Below are 16,871 nucleotides of genomic sequence, written 5' to 3' on the forward strand. Positions count from 1 at the left end.
TCGAATTATCCCAAACATAAGTGAAAAAGGTCGAATTAAACAGGTAATTTTAATATTAAATTAAATAGGGAATTCAAGGAGAATTCCTAAAATTCGAATTAACCAAGTTTGAATTAACCAAGATCATCTGTAATAGCCTAGGCGCCGTTTCAATCGAGATCGTTATATAACATAGTTTGATAGTATCAAGTTAGCCCGAATTGATTCAAATTGAAAAGCAAAATATTCAACCTTGGTTTTACAATTAGCATTTGTACAAAAATATTTTTTTGCACACATTATGAGGAAACAAACAAGTGTTCGAGTAGAGTAGTAGTACAGTCGAATCCTGTTATAACGAACTTCAAGAGACCGGAGAAATCACTTCGTTATATCGAAATTTCGTTGTAAAGGAATTCCAGATTTTAACATTGTTCTTATGTAAACTTATCTGTGGGATTAGAAAAGTTTTCATTAAAACGGGATTTTTTCGATATAATGGTATTCGTTAAAATGGGAATCGATTGTAGCAGATATAACTAGAAAATATGCAGTATCTATAGAGAGATATTCAACCATCTTTGGCTAATTCTTCTTTTTTATCGATTAATTGTTTTTTGTTTTTTTTTGGCAACATCTGCTGACATCATTGTTTGTCATCTCATGCCACATAAATTCATTTCCAGGTGTAACAGGTTTTATTCGAAACGACCTTAAGTTTGTTTGGAAGATCCATTTCATTATAGTTGTAGTTACATATTGTATTAACAGCTCGCTTTAGGGATTCACTGAATATCACTGAGACGTGTATCTAAAAGGTATTGTAAGAACTATTTATGTGAGCAATTAATTTTCATTCATATTTCATCGAATAAATAAGTAGATAAAACCACATACAGCGAAACTCGGTCATAACAACATCGAAGATTTTGCGAAATTTTGTCGTTATAACGGAGTTGCCGTTATAACCAAGGTTCACGTTTTCAAGACCTTTTAAGTGCAGAAAATATAATTAATTAAGAGATTCAATCAAGCGATGTGCATGAAGTTGTTTTATTATAGTTAGGATGACCATTTTTGATCAGGAAGAATACGGGAAATTGAGATCATAAATACTACCCATTACCAATTCTTACTGAAATGTCGCCAATTGTGCAGTAAATCACCGATTCCTTTTAAATACCCATTGGCGAGATACGCAGCGCTACAGCAAGTCTGCACTCATTTAAAATGTATTTCACGGGTGGGGGGGGGGGGAAGAATTAAACTCGGTCAGGACCGTCTGAACGGCATCAGAGGTCCACGGGAAAAGTGATTTTTCTGGGGTCTCCTACCTGAGTAGAAATACCTGCTACCCCCGATTTGCATACTTGCTGTCGAAAATTTGGCCACATCTATTTTTCACTAGCCCTTTTTTATCCTTGAGGCCCCTGGACCATGCCAGGATTCCCCATGCGTTAAGATGGCACTGAACAAGGCGAAATATGTGAGATTAATATTGATTTGTATAGTCATAATTACTTTAATATAATCTATAAATTATGGAAATCATCTTTATCCCCCGATTTTAGCAAGGGTTATGAATCTAAGCAAACTTCATTGAAAAGAGATGGGGGGGGGGGGGCTTTTGAATTAAAAAAAAAAAAGAAGGGCATAATTGCGAAATTTTCCGTGTTCGTGTTATATTATAATCCTAATTACGATAAACAGTACGGAGTAACGATAAAAAATGTGTCGTTATATTCGAGGTTGTTGCGTTTTAATTGACGTTATAAACAAGGTTCGTTAACATTATTCTCTATGGGAATTATTCAGAACCACCAATTATTGATTTTATAACCAGGGTGTTGTTCCACTGAACATTGAAGGACCGGGCACTCCCCGCTTCACATCTCAGAGAGAGAATGGGTGTATCAGAAAACTTTGTTGAATGGGTGCCGTTATAACCGAGGTCTTTATAACTGAGTTCAACTGTACTAGAAGAAACAAATGTCTTTTCCACTGAAATCTTTCTCTTCTGAAAAAAAAATCAAAGAGAAATATTTATGCTCTTTTTCCTGTGATAATTTTTTTAACATAAATAAACCTTTGTGTCCAATCTGTGTGTGTGTGTGTTTGAATTAGAAAAATGCATTCCCTGGGAAAAAAAGTTATCCTATATAAAATAAAAATACACATTATTAGATAGTCCCATTAGCGTTCATTAAGGGAACTTGATACACAGATAATACGTTTTTCTACCAAGTTGTTCTGTCGTGGCTTTTCTCATTAATTTTCATTTAGGTTTTCATAGTTTCTGGAAATTTTTAATGATTTCCGGAAAGAACGCTTGTGTAACAAAAAGATGAAATATATTATATTTTCAAAAATTAGACAGAAATACTTACTTTTGAAAAATTATAGAAATAAAAACATATATTTTTTATATAAGTTTTTATTCCCATAAAACATACATTTTCGTCTTCTTTTCATTATTTTTCGTCTTCTTTTTGTTACATGTATTAAATTCATTTATTTTAATTCATTAAAATACTTTTTTTACATTCATTTATTAAGTTATTTAAATTCCTTTATTTTCCTAAATTTTATTACCTGAATGGCAAGAAAATATATTAAAAGTTTTTTTTTCTGTATATCATATTGAAGACATTTTAATGGCTCCTGTGGCTTCTAATAGACCTAATTTACCAAAAAAAAAAAAAAAAAAATTTCTTGACCCTTTATCCACTGATGGTGCTTAGATAATTAGTTATGTACTAACTAACTGCTTGAAAATACTTTTTTTTGCCTTTAATTCGAGCGAAAAGGACCTACCAAATAATTTACATGTATTTTCAATTTATATTTTAGTTTTCCTCTTATTCTACTTTTTCATAAATGTGACAGATAAAGGGGTTAATCACCATTAGACGGAAAAATATTCTAATTTATTTAAGATATTTAATTCACAGAATCTATACATGGATTGATTATACTATTTATCAGAGTCGCTCTTAGGGGTGTCCGAGAGGTGTGGTTGAACCTAGATCTACAGTTTGGGGGGCCGCACTTATGGTAATAGAAGTAAAAAAAATTACATTTATCAAATACATTTTTTTTGCAGTAAATAAGGTGTCTGAGCCTCAAGTGATTTGATTTTGAAATTTCCGTCAATTTTCGAATTATTTCTTTAATAAATTCTGGGTTTTTTCTTTCAGTACTTCTGAATTCTCATCAATTCTGGGACCTTTTTTTTTTATTAATTTTGAATTCTTATCAATTCTGGGACCTTTTATTAATTTTGAATTCTCATCAATTCTGGGACCTTTTCTTTTATTAATTTTGAATTCTAATCAATTCTGGGACCTTTTCTTTTATTAATTTTGAATTCTCATCAATTCTGGGACCTTTTCTTTTATTAATTCTGAATTCTCATCAATTCCGGGACCTTTTCTTTTATTAATTTTGAATTCTTATCAATTCTGGGACCTTTTCTTTCATTAATTTTGAATTCTCATCAATTCTGGGACCTTTTCTTTTATTAATTTTGAATTCTCATCAATTCTGGGATCTTTTTTTTTATTAATTTTGAATTCTTATCAATTCTGGGACGTTTTCTTTTATTAATTCTGAATTCTCATCAATTCTGGGACCTTTTCTTTTATTAATTCTGAATTTCCATAACTCTAGGAATCACGGACAAAGTGCCCCGAAATAGTTTTCGCACCGGGCCCCGCGTTTAAATGCGGCCTTGCTATTTATTAATTTATATAGTTTTAAATAAACTAAACACTTTGCAAAAAATACTATTCTGCATTTTAATGATTTCATCAATTTTATTTATGGAAATACACATAGACATAAGATTATTCGTTATATTATATCTATGGAAATATAAAATACGTGAAAACGACGAAAAGAATTCACAAGAAAAAACAAAAAAACGTTAGGGTGTAATGGAAAAAACTAGATTTGTAACCGATTCGACATCCTACTGTTCGGCCTACATGTATATTTTTTCCCCGTATCTTCTTTTTAGTCTCCATGTTATTTTAACTGGCGATTTCTTCGTTCACGTCATGAAAGTTAGCTAATAATGAGAGAACGGGTCTGATTTACGGGTCGTTAAAAATTCCCAAGGGTTTGCTTGAGAAACATACTTACGTTTCTCATTTATCTTCCAAGGTTCCCGGTGGTTTTTTTTTATATTTTTTTTGGTACGCGTGACTTGATCACGATCATCAGTGTCGACAAAAACAACGATTTTTACTAGATGAACACCATTTTCTTCAACACCAATTTCAAATATTGTTATAATATGTTACAAAAATTCATGGCCAAAAAAGTCATTGGAAGACACTTTCCAGATTCACCAGTAACGCTGTGCATTTGATATATTACCCTATGCTGTTTTAACAAGTTAATGGGGGGGGGGGGGGCGCTGCCCAATGAGTTTTTGTGGCCCATTATTGCCCATGGTTTCATACATTTCAAAACGGAAAAAGTTGGCATCCAAAAAAAGCGTTACCTAATTTATTCATAAATTAGGTAACGTTAGGTTTATGCCCCTTTATGAATAAATTTTTCAAAAGAAATGATTTCAAAATTAATAAAAGAAATGATTTCAAAATTAATAAAAGAAATGATTTCAAAATTAATAAAAGAAATGATTTCAAAATTAATAAAAGAAATGATTTCAAAATTAATAAAAGAAATGATTTCAAAATTAATAAAAGAAATGATTTCAAAATTAATAAAAGAAATGATTTCAAAATTAATAAAAGAAATGATTTCAAAATTAATAAAAGAAATGATTTCAAAATTAATAAAAGAAATGATTTCAAAATTAATAAAAGAAATCATATATTTCAAAATTAATAGAACAAATAATTTCAGTCAGTGAAAGAAATAACTTGAGAATCAATGTGGAAGAGAGAAATAATTTCCAAATTAGGGATCAGTGAAAAATAATTCAATGATTAAGGAAAAATTATTCAGTGATTAGTGAAATTATTTCATAATTAATGAAAAAATAACTGCCCAATTATTGCAAGAAATAATTTATAGATTTATTGAAAGAAGTAATAACACAATCTTTATATTGAAAAGGAAATAATTTCAGAATTACAGAAACAAATAATAAGTACGTAATTACAGAATCATTTAAATTAATCAATTAATTGAGGAAGTTATGTAAAAATAAATAAAACTTCTGATTCAGTGAAAGAAATGAATTCAGAGTAAATATAAAAGTGTTCAATAAATTTGGAGAAACCTGTTTAATAACCGAGAATACCACAATATGATTTGGCGGCCCGCGGGCTTCGTGGAAAATTTAATTTGGTTAGCAATGTCTGAAAGATTGCAGACCTCTGATCTATGGTAATCCACACATGAAATATTTTCTTACTGAAATTAATTCCCTTCAATTTTCTCAGGAATGAGAAATATTATCTTTTAAATTGAAATTCTGAAGAATAAAGATGTACAAAAAAGTAATAAAATAATAATAATGATGCAACATTGAAATTGAAAAACATTATTTCCTCAAAAAAATCTTATATATTGAATTTTATATATTACCTTCTTTTATTTTAGCTAATACATTTTTTTTTAGGCCTGAGAATTCTTCAAAAATAAATACAAAAATTCAAATTATTACTTTTTGTCTATAAAGATAAGGAATTCGGTAGAGAAAAAATTGAACTTATAGAATTTTGGAACTTATCGAATATTGAATTTGAAGATATTCAAATCCAATCAATTTCTATTCCAAAACGAAAAAGGTTTTTTATTTAGGGGGGGGGGGGGAAACTAACGTATATTCAAATGAAATTGTTTTTTATTATTATACAAATAACAAAAATATGAGAAAAGAGAGGGAAAACAAATTTCTTTAGGAGTCAAGAAAAATGACCCATTTTAAATGCTAATAAAATTAGTATGAAGAACAAAATAATGAAAGAAAAAAATATATATAATGCGGAATACATAAAACATTTTTGGCAATAGAAGAGAACAGTTTTAAAACGAATTCACATATTGCATCAAATATAATTTGATATGTTAGAAAAAAAAACAAAAACAACAAAATTAGAGTGTTTTTATACGGGCAAATGTGATATATAAATAAGTCGGTTACTATACATTCTTATTATATATATATATATATTATCACTTTTATGTATATATATATATATATATATATATAAAAGTGATAAATTTAGAAAATTTATCTACCTTACCAAAATGCACAGTGATTGTGCATAATAACCAATTGTTGCGTACAATAATAATCGGATTTTTCACATTTACCATAACATATATCATTTAGTCCAAAAGATCGAGATCTATTTAATGGTAATGAAAATTGACTTCGAAAAGGAAGAGGGTGCATTTAGAGAAATATAATTGGCGTAAAGTGAGTTTCCACAAGACGTTGATGAAGTAAGATCATTTATGATTATTCTAATTATTGATTATAGGGTAAAGTTTTGAAAGGCAATCAGAACATAAAAACAATAAGAATTAAAAACAGTTAGTCCCTATATTAGGAGTAAATGAAACAAGGAGTAATAAAATGCTAATAGAAAAGACTGTTTTAAGGGAACTTAATACCTTTAACATGGGGGAAAAACTATGCTTTAATAGAAATATATCATTAAAAATAGTATTTAACCATCGATTTATTTCAAATTTTTTACACATGTTCTTGATTGTAAGTGTTATCCTATGCTGGTAAAAAGTTTTTCCCTATCTTGGCTACTTCAAAATTCAATGCATTAAATTTTCAAAAACAATTCGTTAAAAACAGCTTTGCGCGAAGGATAAAATACTTTGATATCGATGTAATTGAATAAAAATTGATTCAAGAGAAAGGAAACTGTTCGGTTCATGAAATGAAGCAAAAGTTTGAAATTTAATTGACTCAATCTTATTTGAAATTAAATTTGAAATTTCAAAAATTTTTAAATTTAAAATTCAACTTCAAATACGATTGAGCGAATGAAATTCCAAACTTTTACTTCATTTGATAAACTGAACAGTTTCCTTTATTTTTTGAATCAATTTTTATTCAATTACATTGATGTCATGGTATTTTACTACTACTGAACCGTACATGCACAAATCCAGCAACGGCAGAGTGCAGCAGTTCCACATACACAGTTTACAACGGTGAAGCGGATTTTGGATTAGGAACGCAAGTTCTCATAACCGTCTCATTTGCATATTTCCACCCTAGTCGCTCCAGCTCCACGTATCGGCTGTTTTTTTAGATATTTTTTTCCCTGTCTTAAAAAAATTCCCGTGACCTAGCGATGCTAACCCCGCAAACCATTTTTATTTCGGTTATTTTTCCTCTTTTTATGAATTTTTAAAGCTTCTACACGCGGACTTTTTGCCCATCCTGTAGTATATTTTAGCATTATCTGTTTCTAGGAATTTATCATACAGGAAAAATCACTTAGAATTAGCATGGCTAAGTTTCAGTCCAGGCGGAGACCGGAGGGCTTATCTTTCCGAGTTCACCTGGCATAAAATCCAGAAAATATCTGTTTCCTTAGCATGGCTATATTACCCTCGCTCACTTTCTCTGCCGAGATACTTAATCGTAATTAGTTTGTGTTCTTTAAGTTTCCATATTTCATTAGCGATTTTAGAACTGACTTTTCCACGCGCATAGGGACAAAGGTAACAATTTTGTTCATCGAATTATAATCTAAAGTATATATTTGTTTTAATATATCATAAGATTTTTTTCCAATCCTATTTCGTCATTCGCGAACCTTTATTCAGTATTTATAGTGGATGAACTGAAATAAATGATTCATATCTGCTGTTTAATTTGCAAGCTTGAAACAATTTTCGAACACACAGTTGATTATTGATTTGAGATAGAAATCTTCATCAGTGAAAATAATTTGCTTCTATAAAACAAAAATTTTGATGAGATTGGAATAGGAACAACGTTGTTTCACACATTCTGCGCTTATAATCTCTCACGAGATTATCTGTAATTTTGAATTACAATTATTTATCGGGTAGATTGATATATTACACAAGTCTCTGCGCGTGTTTGCGTACCTCACGTGAGATTTGATCCAGCTGCTTCTTTGCAGTCAGGAGAAGAAAAAAAGAAATGTAATTTTACATTGTAACGATATTGTGTTTTCGTAGGTTTCCTTCAGCTAAAGCACCAGGTAAATTCAAATCTCAGATTAATTTCATGCACGCGAACGGGATGCAGATGCATTTCAGTAGAAATAATTTTAATTCAGAATTTTTGTTGTATATTCATATGTACGAGCGTTATTGTACTTACTGTAGGAATGAATGAGAAAGGATTGACGTTCTTCACCGCACTGGTTTGGCTCGTATCGGTCGGCGTTGCCCCAGTGACTTGTGGAGATTGTCCACCACCGAGCATGTTGGAGCCGTACTGCTTCTGTATCGAAGGTTACTACGGCGCTGGCTTGTACTGTAAGGACATCTTCAATCCAAGGGATTTGGTGATGCCAGTCGAGGCTTGCCGGAATCGGAATGTCACTGCCCTCGGAATATCCGACTCGACCCTCCAGTACATACCGCACGATCTGTTCAAGGGTACTCGAATCGAGAGGGTAAAGCAATTTACTTTTATCTGCGGTTCAAATTCTCTGATCAAGCTCACTGATTCAGTCTATACAGAGTGCATTGCTAACAGGACGCACCGCATTTTACTGGCGAACCGTTGGTCCTAGCGGCATTCTTCCAGTTACAGAAAATATCCAAATAACGTGCAGAACTCAGATACGTCATTCATGTTGCAAGGGGTTGTATGGTTATAAAAATAAAATAAAAAACTTTTTACACGGACACCCTGTGTACAAAAAGCCAATTTGGAAGTTGTTGCCCTGTCTTTCCTGAGAAAAAAAAAATACCACGTTTCTAAGTGCAGTATTTGGTGAGATATTTAAATTCATAAACGAAGAAAATTAGAAGGAAAAAAAAAACCCCAGCGCAAATAAGGGTAAAGAGCATTTTCCGCGTAGATACAATACTATAATACTTAATAGTCCTTAATATTATGTCTATAGTTTTCCGTTAGTTTTTGCTGTATTTTCCCAATTTTCCTTCGTCTTTCGAATTCAAATATCTCAGTGAATAGACTTAGAAACGTGAATTTCTTTTGTTATTGGCATCAGGAGAGACAGGGCAAAAACTTTCTACTTGGGTTTTTTAAGCACACGTGGACTGTATGAAAAGTTAATTTTTTCATATTTTAATAACTGTACAGCCCTTTGCAACATGAACGACGCATCTGAGCTCTACACGTTGTTTGGATGTTTTTTTTAATATTGCATGTAAGCCTCCAAGGTCAACGGTTCGCCAATAAAATGCAGTGCGTGCTGTTTCTATGCACCCTATATATATGGGTGTTATATTCAAATTTTTCCTTTTTTAATTATATTCCTATTTGTTTCAAGTGTTTTTTAACATGCTAACTGGCCAACAAAAAAAAAGCCAACCAGACGTTTTATTTGGCTCACCAATAAAGAGCGAAAACGGTCACCAGTGGGAGTATGACCATTGATGTCAGTGTTCTTAAACCTTTCAACGACTATGAACTAGTGAAAAAAGTTTAATAATTTCACGACCGACAGAAACGATTTGTGTAACTGTAAAAAATAAATAAATGGGAGAATTTATTAGCACAGGGGCAAAACATGAATGAATGGGGGGGGGGGGTAATAATATTTACGGATGACAAAAAAATAAACATTATTGGGTTGCTGTATTTTAGTATAATATATGACATCCATACTTGATAGGCCTACTGCTAAAACATGACCACGCAGAAAAAAAAGATTGATACCGCCGAAGTCCCACCCCGATGGATTAGTGTGCCGACCCCCCCCCGGTTATTTTAAATAAAGCAAACTGTCGAGCGCTGCCGTTCGGAATCGGCAAGAAATTGCAGTGTCCCGTCAAATTAGCTTTTATGTGCAGAAAATGACCGTGGTTCAACAAAAATGATCAATGATCAATAACCTAATAAGTGCGTCGCAGCACTACGAGGTGACACCTAAAGATTGATATTGAGCACAGGTGATTAAACTCACATTTCGTTTCCAAGGGTGCTGTGAACATAAAAAGTTTGGAAATTGCTTTAGAAGCAGTGGCCATCAATGAATGTCATTCGGGGTCGCCAGCCCTCCATAGCTCTTGATAGCATATGTTTAGTATAGCTCGGTGGCTCCTCAGGCTTCATTAAAACGTTGAATATGGCCCAAGCTGTGTCCAAAGTTGAAGGTGCATGGCTTAGTCAAGTCCTATTGAATGCCCCCCTTTTTTTTTAAAGTGACCCACCCTTATAAATTGACCTGTGTGAATTGTTTGATTGTAATTTCGGTGATTCGTACTTCAAAGAATTGTTGTTTATGAAAAAAAAGTCTATTATCACAGATATCGTTCTTGGAGACACAACTTATGTCCCTGTCGAATTCACCTCGAGCGTTTGAAGGCCTCGAGGACACTTTAGAAGAGATTCGAGCCCAAGCTACTCAATACACAGCGCTGTGGAGATTCAGGCAGCTGAGGGAACTCAAAAATCTGAGACTCATCGACATCAACAACATATTGATGGAGTCTTTCAGTGAACGACTGCCAGCATTTCCAAGACTCACGGCTTTTGGACTCATCAAAGCTGGAATCGATTACATCGGTAAGTTTTCAGATTCTCGTGATTTCTTGGCATTAAAAATGACTATAATACCAGCGTGCAGAGAAGGGAATGTCCAAATATGTGCTACATTTCACTTGAGGATTGGCTTTATTTTGAGGTTTGATCTGCTGTATGTACCTCTGCGGTCGTGTGTGAGTTTCGTGGTAGACTCCCCACCCTGAAGATCCAGGTTCAGACCCTGTTGGCGGTACAGCGGTGGTCAGCTGAAGTTGGTTTTCTGCGGTTTTATAACTTTAAGGAGTGAATGAGAGCGGTTTCTCATTTGAAAAAGTCTCTCCGCAGAGAGCAAGCAGACCTTCAACGTGGTACTTGCATAATATGAAAAATCCAATCATTTCTGTTTTCGAGGGTTACGCTTAAATGCGCTCGGTTTTTCAAGGATTTCTCTGCAATTCTCAATCCTTTGGATGTTCTTTATCCTCTCTAAAAGTTTGCACCTCTATTATGAGACACTCTGTATTACTTTAATACTCTCGTCAACAAGTCGCAGAACTTTCTACTAGGGCGCCGAGAGAGGCATGCGGACTCATAGGCTTCCACCTTGGACTGGCAAAACCCGCTTTTTTGTTCAAAGTGATGCTTTTCTTTTAAAAGGGAACAGAGCAATCGGCTATTGTGGTAATACTGACGTCATTCTCCGCTTAAGCATGTCTGAGAAGTCATCCCGGGCTTTCAAACAGCCCTACCTTCTACTAGCTTAGTCAAAAGCTAGCCCGTATTCATACCATACGTAGCCTGTATTTGGACCTTCTATGTATGAAAACTGATATTCAATTGAAAAAAAAAATCGATGTAAGTAAATAATAATCAATATTTATTTTCATAATTATACATTAAAAAAAAAGATGACGAAGTGCTCGCAGACTGCAGAGATTTGAGGATACTCGACATGAGGCATAATCACCTGAGCGAGCTGAAGAGGAGCATGTTGCCAAACCCCGCTTTTGATCTGAATATCATTAACTTGGAGTAAGGATTTCAATGCACACACAGTATTTATATATACATCTATATTATGCCGTAGAGTGTATTGTTTGCGGCAAATTAATCGACTAATCAAAAATTATTTCCTTTTCCTCCCCTAACGTAAGAGATAATCGCATCGAGGTGCTGCCGAATGATTTCTTTGACAACATGCCGAAAATCATGGACGTGAATTTAGGACGAAATCGCATCTCGACACTGGACGAGAGAACGTTCTCGTGGCTCTACAAGAACGTTCAAACGCTTGATTTGACAGGTAAGAACCCGTCTAGATATTCACCTGATTTCGCACACAGTTTGAATATATATATAATATATTTTTTTTTTCAACCTTATGTCAATAATTAATTAATGTATTGTATATGTCGTGTGTGTGTGTGTATAATATTTTTTTCATATTCTTTTAGTTCATTCATTCATTATTAATCTTATCTAAGTTCAAAATAAATTTTCCATTTTCATTGATAGAAATAAACAGCAAATGACATAGGAACCAGAACGCGCACCCTAGGCACCCTTCAAGCCCTATCTCAAAATTATGTATGAATATGAAATCTACCACACGATATAACTGGTATTAAAATGCCTAAGTTAATTTATATACTTAAGTTAATATTATATATGTATATGTATATATGTTTTTCCAAACCACTTCATTGGTTTGGAAACGTGTCGAGGCACGTGTGCTGCGACTTATTAAAGTAATCTGTGTGTGCGTGTGTGCTGCGAGTCATTAAAGTGATCCGCAAGCTTGCCGCGGGCCACTCAAGTGATATGCAAATGTACAACGAGCCATTTAAGTGAACTGGAGGGTTGCGCCATCGGTAACTTAAATGATCTGGAAATGTGCTTGGGGTCACTAAAGTAAACTGAATATGTGTCGTTGGTAACTTAATGTGCCACGGGCCGTAGATGACTCCAAGGGCCCCATTTTTCCCGTGGCTCATGGGTTGATCATGTATGCTATAGCTGATGTTGATTAGAGAGAATTCATCCACAAACAACACATGATCAAGTGCAGCACAGTCAAAGATAGGAGGAAGAAGTAACTAGTTTCAAGAACAGAGAAGCTGGAGGAAAGAAATGAAAAGAAAGTGAAAAGAAGTTTTTTTTTATAGATAATGACCTAGAAGCGCAAGAGGTGATGAGTAGCCAAATGTCATAATTTGTAATAATTTTTTGCGGCTTTAATAATTGCATTACGTCGCTAATTATTTTGTTTTTCTGGGTGAGATGAATGTACTCAGGTTTTTCGTAATTTTTTGAGGGGTGACACCTGGGGACTCTTTCCTTGTTGGATACCAACAGTTCCATTAAAATCTGTAAAAGCTAGGGAGGTGTCTAACATATAGTGGTTAGTGAATATTCTGGGTGAAAAGATTATGATTGGTTCCACATTCGAAACCGTCCGATATAGGGAGGTGTCCAGACTGATAGTCTTTTCTGTATATCATATCAGTGTTTCTTTCTTTCTTTTGTAAAACTAGCGTAATGTCATTCGCCATTTGTCTTTTCCAGACAATTCTATAAGATGCGACTGTCGGATGTCGTGGTTGGTGGATAAAAAGAGTCCTCATTGGCTTCACGCTGTATGCAAGGAACCCGAATCACTGAAAGGCAGAAAGATATCCTATCTGACGCATCACGATGTCCTTTGCGCCGCTGCACGCATCGACTCATGATCATGAATTTGAACGCTACTATGTAAAATACAAATATGTTTTCATATTACATATATATTGGAATGTTGTTGCCATTTTGAAAACTACAAATCCAGTTGTTTCTTTAATCGTCTAGAATTCTTTTAGGTTCATAAACTTTTGCCAACCGCGGCTTCTTTGGCCTCGCCGTCGTTTATCCGCGGCTACTCACAATAGCCTAGAAAAGAACCACATCAAGGCGATGAACAGGTATATATTAATATCGCCAGCTCGTAGCGACGCCCCTGACAAAAGTTGGCTAAAATTCTAGGAGCGCATCTAGCTTCTATTCTTGGATATTCACTCACCACTTTCAAAATCACTGTTTTTTTATAGGTACCACGATTACCGGAAAGTTCACCGACAACAGTTTGGCACCCCGTGAGTGAGCGAGCGAGTGAATCAGTGAGTGTTCACTTGGCCACTTACGATTCATTCACTCGCTTGGTCACTGAATTGCTCATTTGCTCACTTGGTGCCAGACCGATATCAGTAAATTTTCCCAGGGGAGAATTTTCTTTTCGATGAGTGTCTGTGAATTAATTGTTTGTCGTAAATTTTCATTTCGGTGACTTTTTTTTTTATTTTCGGCGAATTGCATGGGGGCTAACTGTTGTCGGTGAGTTTTCCGGACACGATTCTATATGCAGAACCTTCTAATATGCAGATCAAGTCCCAAGGCTTAGATCTTTGGAAGGCTTCTAGGCAGGGCCTATGTCTCATTAGTCTGCGCTCGGGAAATAAACACTTTTTTGGGGCCCCTGTATCTACAGCTTTCTTTGAGGTAGAGGCGTACGTAGGGATAAAGGGAGTATGGAGGGGCCCAAATATCTGTTGATATTTTTTGGAAAAAATTCATACATCGAAAGATAGCAATTTTGCCATCCGAATTGGCCCCGAAAATGTATGTGATCACTGGTACGTGCCCCGTTTGCCAATGCGAGAAACAAACCCTTTTTCAAGGAAATAGTTTTTCACGGGTTTCACCTCTATAATAAATCAATTCGATCATTTTTGTCGTAACACCGTCATTTTCTGCACGCGAGGGCAAATTAGACCGAGACCTACAATTTATTGCCGATTCTGAACGACGTTAGCAGTTTTTTTATACTCACCGAGAGGTTGGTGCGCTAACCCCTCGACGTGGAACTCCCTGCGGTAGCAATCGTTTCCGGTGGTCATGTTGTCACCGTTTCTGCTGTACCCCTGTGTCAGGAAAGTCGATACCCGGTTCGTGTTTGTCAGAAAACTCATGATACCTCCAAACATCCTTTGGTACTTCAGGCGAGTATCTTATCGACCTGGGCTACCGCAAACTAGTAGATTTATAATAGTGTAGAACAAAAAACAATAAGATTCATTCCGCTTCCAGCCCCGTCATCTCCCACGTACGGGCGATGTCTATATGAAAAAAGAATAGGATATAAATGAATGAACTCGATTTCACGCTGGTTTTTTCCGATCTCAGTCTTAGCAGGGGGTGAAAACATTGCGAGAAGATGCGAATTGAAAAAAGAAGAAACAGTTTAGAATGTGTTCAATATAAAAATCGGTTTTCGAGATAAAAAATGAATTCGACATTGCGTTGGAGACGCAATGAATTGCGTTTGAAACATTCTTTAAATACACTGTGAATTCTATTTATTGATTTCATATTGGCTGTTGATAACCTCACCCCCCCCCATGGGCGGAGATACGGGGGGGGCGTGGGGGGGCCCCCCCTTCCCCAGCGTCAAAGGTGGAGTAGACTGATCTAATGTATAATGTATATATGAATTGACATCATCATCATCATCGTGGCCCCCCCCCAGCAATAATGACCGTGCCCCCCAGACTTCCAAGTCTATCTCCACCTATGCCCCCCCCCCCGTCTTAAAAAAATCCCCTTGACCTAGCGATGCTAACCCCGCAAATCGTTTTTTAATTCGGTTATTTTTCCGGTTTTTATGAATTTTTAAAGTTTCTACGGATTTTTTGCCCAGTTTAATCAAAAACTTTCAAATTCAGACTCATCTGAATCGGAATAAATACAAGCACAACTGTTCTTCATTAATTCTGAAGAGTCAGTGTAATAATCATCGAGAGAATTTTCATTTTCAGAGTCAGAACCACCGGCGTGCAAAGTTTCAAGTCCAAAACTTTGTGAATGAACTCTTTATAATTTTTAGTCACCTCTTTAAAGGCGTCATTAACCCACTAGCATACTTCAGCAGAGGAAGCTCGGCGTAAATTTTGGCCTTTTGTAGCTTTTTTTAACAGATAACCCGCTGATTATACGGAGGAAAATACGGTATTAGGAAAATTATCAAATTTATTACCAAATTAAATCAAAATGTTATATACATTTTTTAATGGTTTAATTGCGATCATTCGCCACAATTTACTTTTGCTGTGACCTCTTCTCATTTTCTGTACTGTTTTAATTCGCTGACGCTCGCACACGTCATACCAGCAGTTAACAAAATTTTAATTCAAGAAGCCCAGTTTAAGAGAGAGAGAGAGAAAAAAATGTTGTGTTGGGGACTCTTGGGATTTTTTTATTTATTTAGTCGCTAAATTTACTGATTAATTTCATTTTACTGGAGTGGGCACGAAGCCCGGAGGACTTCATAGAGCCATCACGAACCATTGCCTGTCAATGGAATTTCTTACCCAGTCCGGAGAACACACTCGTACATGTCGACTGTAGGTGCATAAAAATATTTTTTTTTTTTACAAAAATTTGCGGAATAAATCGGGCTTTTGAAAAAATTGTTCAATAAGGAGACCTCACAACGACTCTTTCTATTTTAATCCTTTCTCCCCAACAATTGTAATGGTCTGGTCTGGGACTTGTTTTTCAATTCAGGTACTTTTGACACTTCTTTCTTCAGGTATTTTGCGTAAAAGCATTCTTCGGTTTTTTTTTCTTTTTGTCATTTTCATTATTGTGGTGTCCTCTTCCAACCTGAGCTAATATTGATTGATTTGTGTTCATTGTATGTCAAAATGCCCTTTGAAAAATTAAATAATTGATTTAATTGATATATATAAAATTGATTTTCTCACTGTGTGGGTTCTCTACACAAATCTACAATTTTAGATCGATCGTCGTCAAATTTTGCATATATATATATATATATATATATATATATACCAAACGGGACCTGGATTGAACGATAGGATACTTTGAAAGTTTCTGGCAACAAAACTGTCGGCAACACTGGTTTCTGGGCCTCAACAATGACTTTTAGAATGTTCACTTTGGTTACCGTGGTTCCTTTGCAATGCGTTTCAGACATGCATAGCCCTTCTTTAATGCTACCAGTATTATGTACAGTCGAATCCCGTTTTAACGAACACAGTTATAGCGAAAATCCTGTTTTAACGAACATTTTTTTTAAATCCCTCAGATAAATTTACATAGGAATAATGTAAAAACCGGAGATTTCTCCATAACGAAGTGATTTCCACGGTCTCGTTGCAACGGGATTCGAATAAGTATAAAATAGTTTATTCCTTTA

The 16,871-nt window shown here is 34.8% G+C and overlaps 1 protein-coding gene across 2 annotated transcripts; it reads left to right on the forward strand.

Annotated features, from left to right (window-relative positions):
* The first annotated feature begins 716 nt into the window (after positions 1-716).
* Positions 717-13,501, forward strand: LOC149076218 (uncharacterized). 2 transcript variants are annotated; one of them, XM_089243782.1, is made up of 6 exons: positions 717-797; positions 8,287-8,579; positions 10,405-10,663; positions 11,530-11,653; positions 11,776-11,924; positions 13,187-13,501. In XM_089243782.1, exons 2-6 carry the CDS (start codon positions 8,289-8,291, stop codon positions 13,348-13,350), a joined length of 987 nt encoding a protein of 328 aa, XP_089099908.1. In that variant the 5' UTR covers positions 717-797; positions 8,287-8,288; the 3' UTR covers positions 13,351-13,501. The 2 variants fall into 2 exon arrangements, with proteins under 2 accessions (XP_089099908.1, XP_089099907.1); XM_089243781.1 differs by lacking the exon at positions 717-797 and adding an exon at positions 8,054-8,159.
* Positions 13,502-16,871: the final 3,370 nt, after the last annotated feature.

This window comes from Pholcus phalangioides, unplaced genomic scaffold (genome assembly GCF_987345545.1).
Source record: "Pholcus phalangioides strain wild (caught in Gottingen) unplaced genomic scaffold, Ppha-v1.0 ptg000015l_1, whole genome shotgun sequence".
Taxonomy (NCBI): domain Eukaryota; kingdom Metazoa; phylum Arthropoda; class Arachnida; order Araneae; family Pholcidae; genus Pholcus; species Pholcus phalangioides.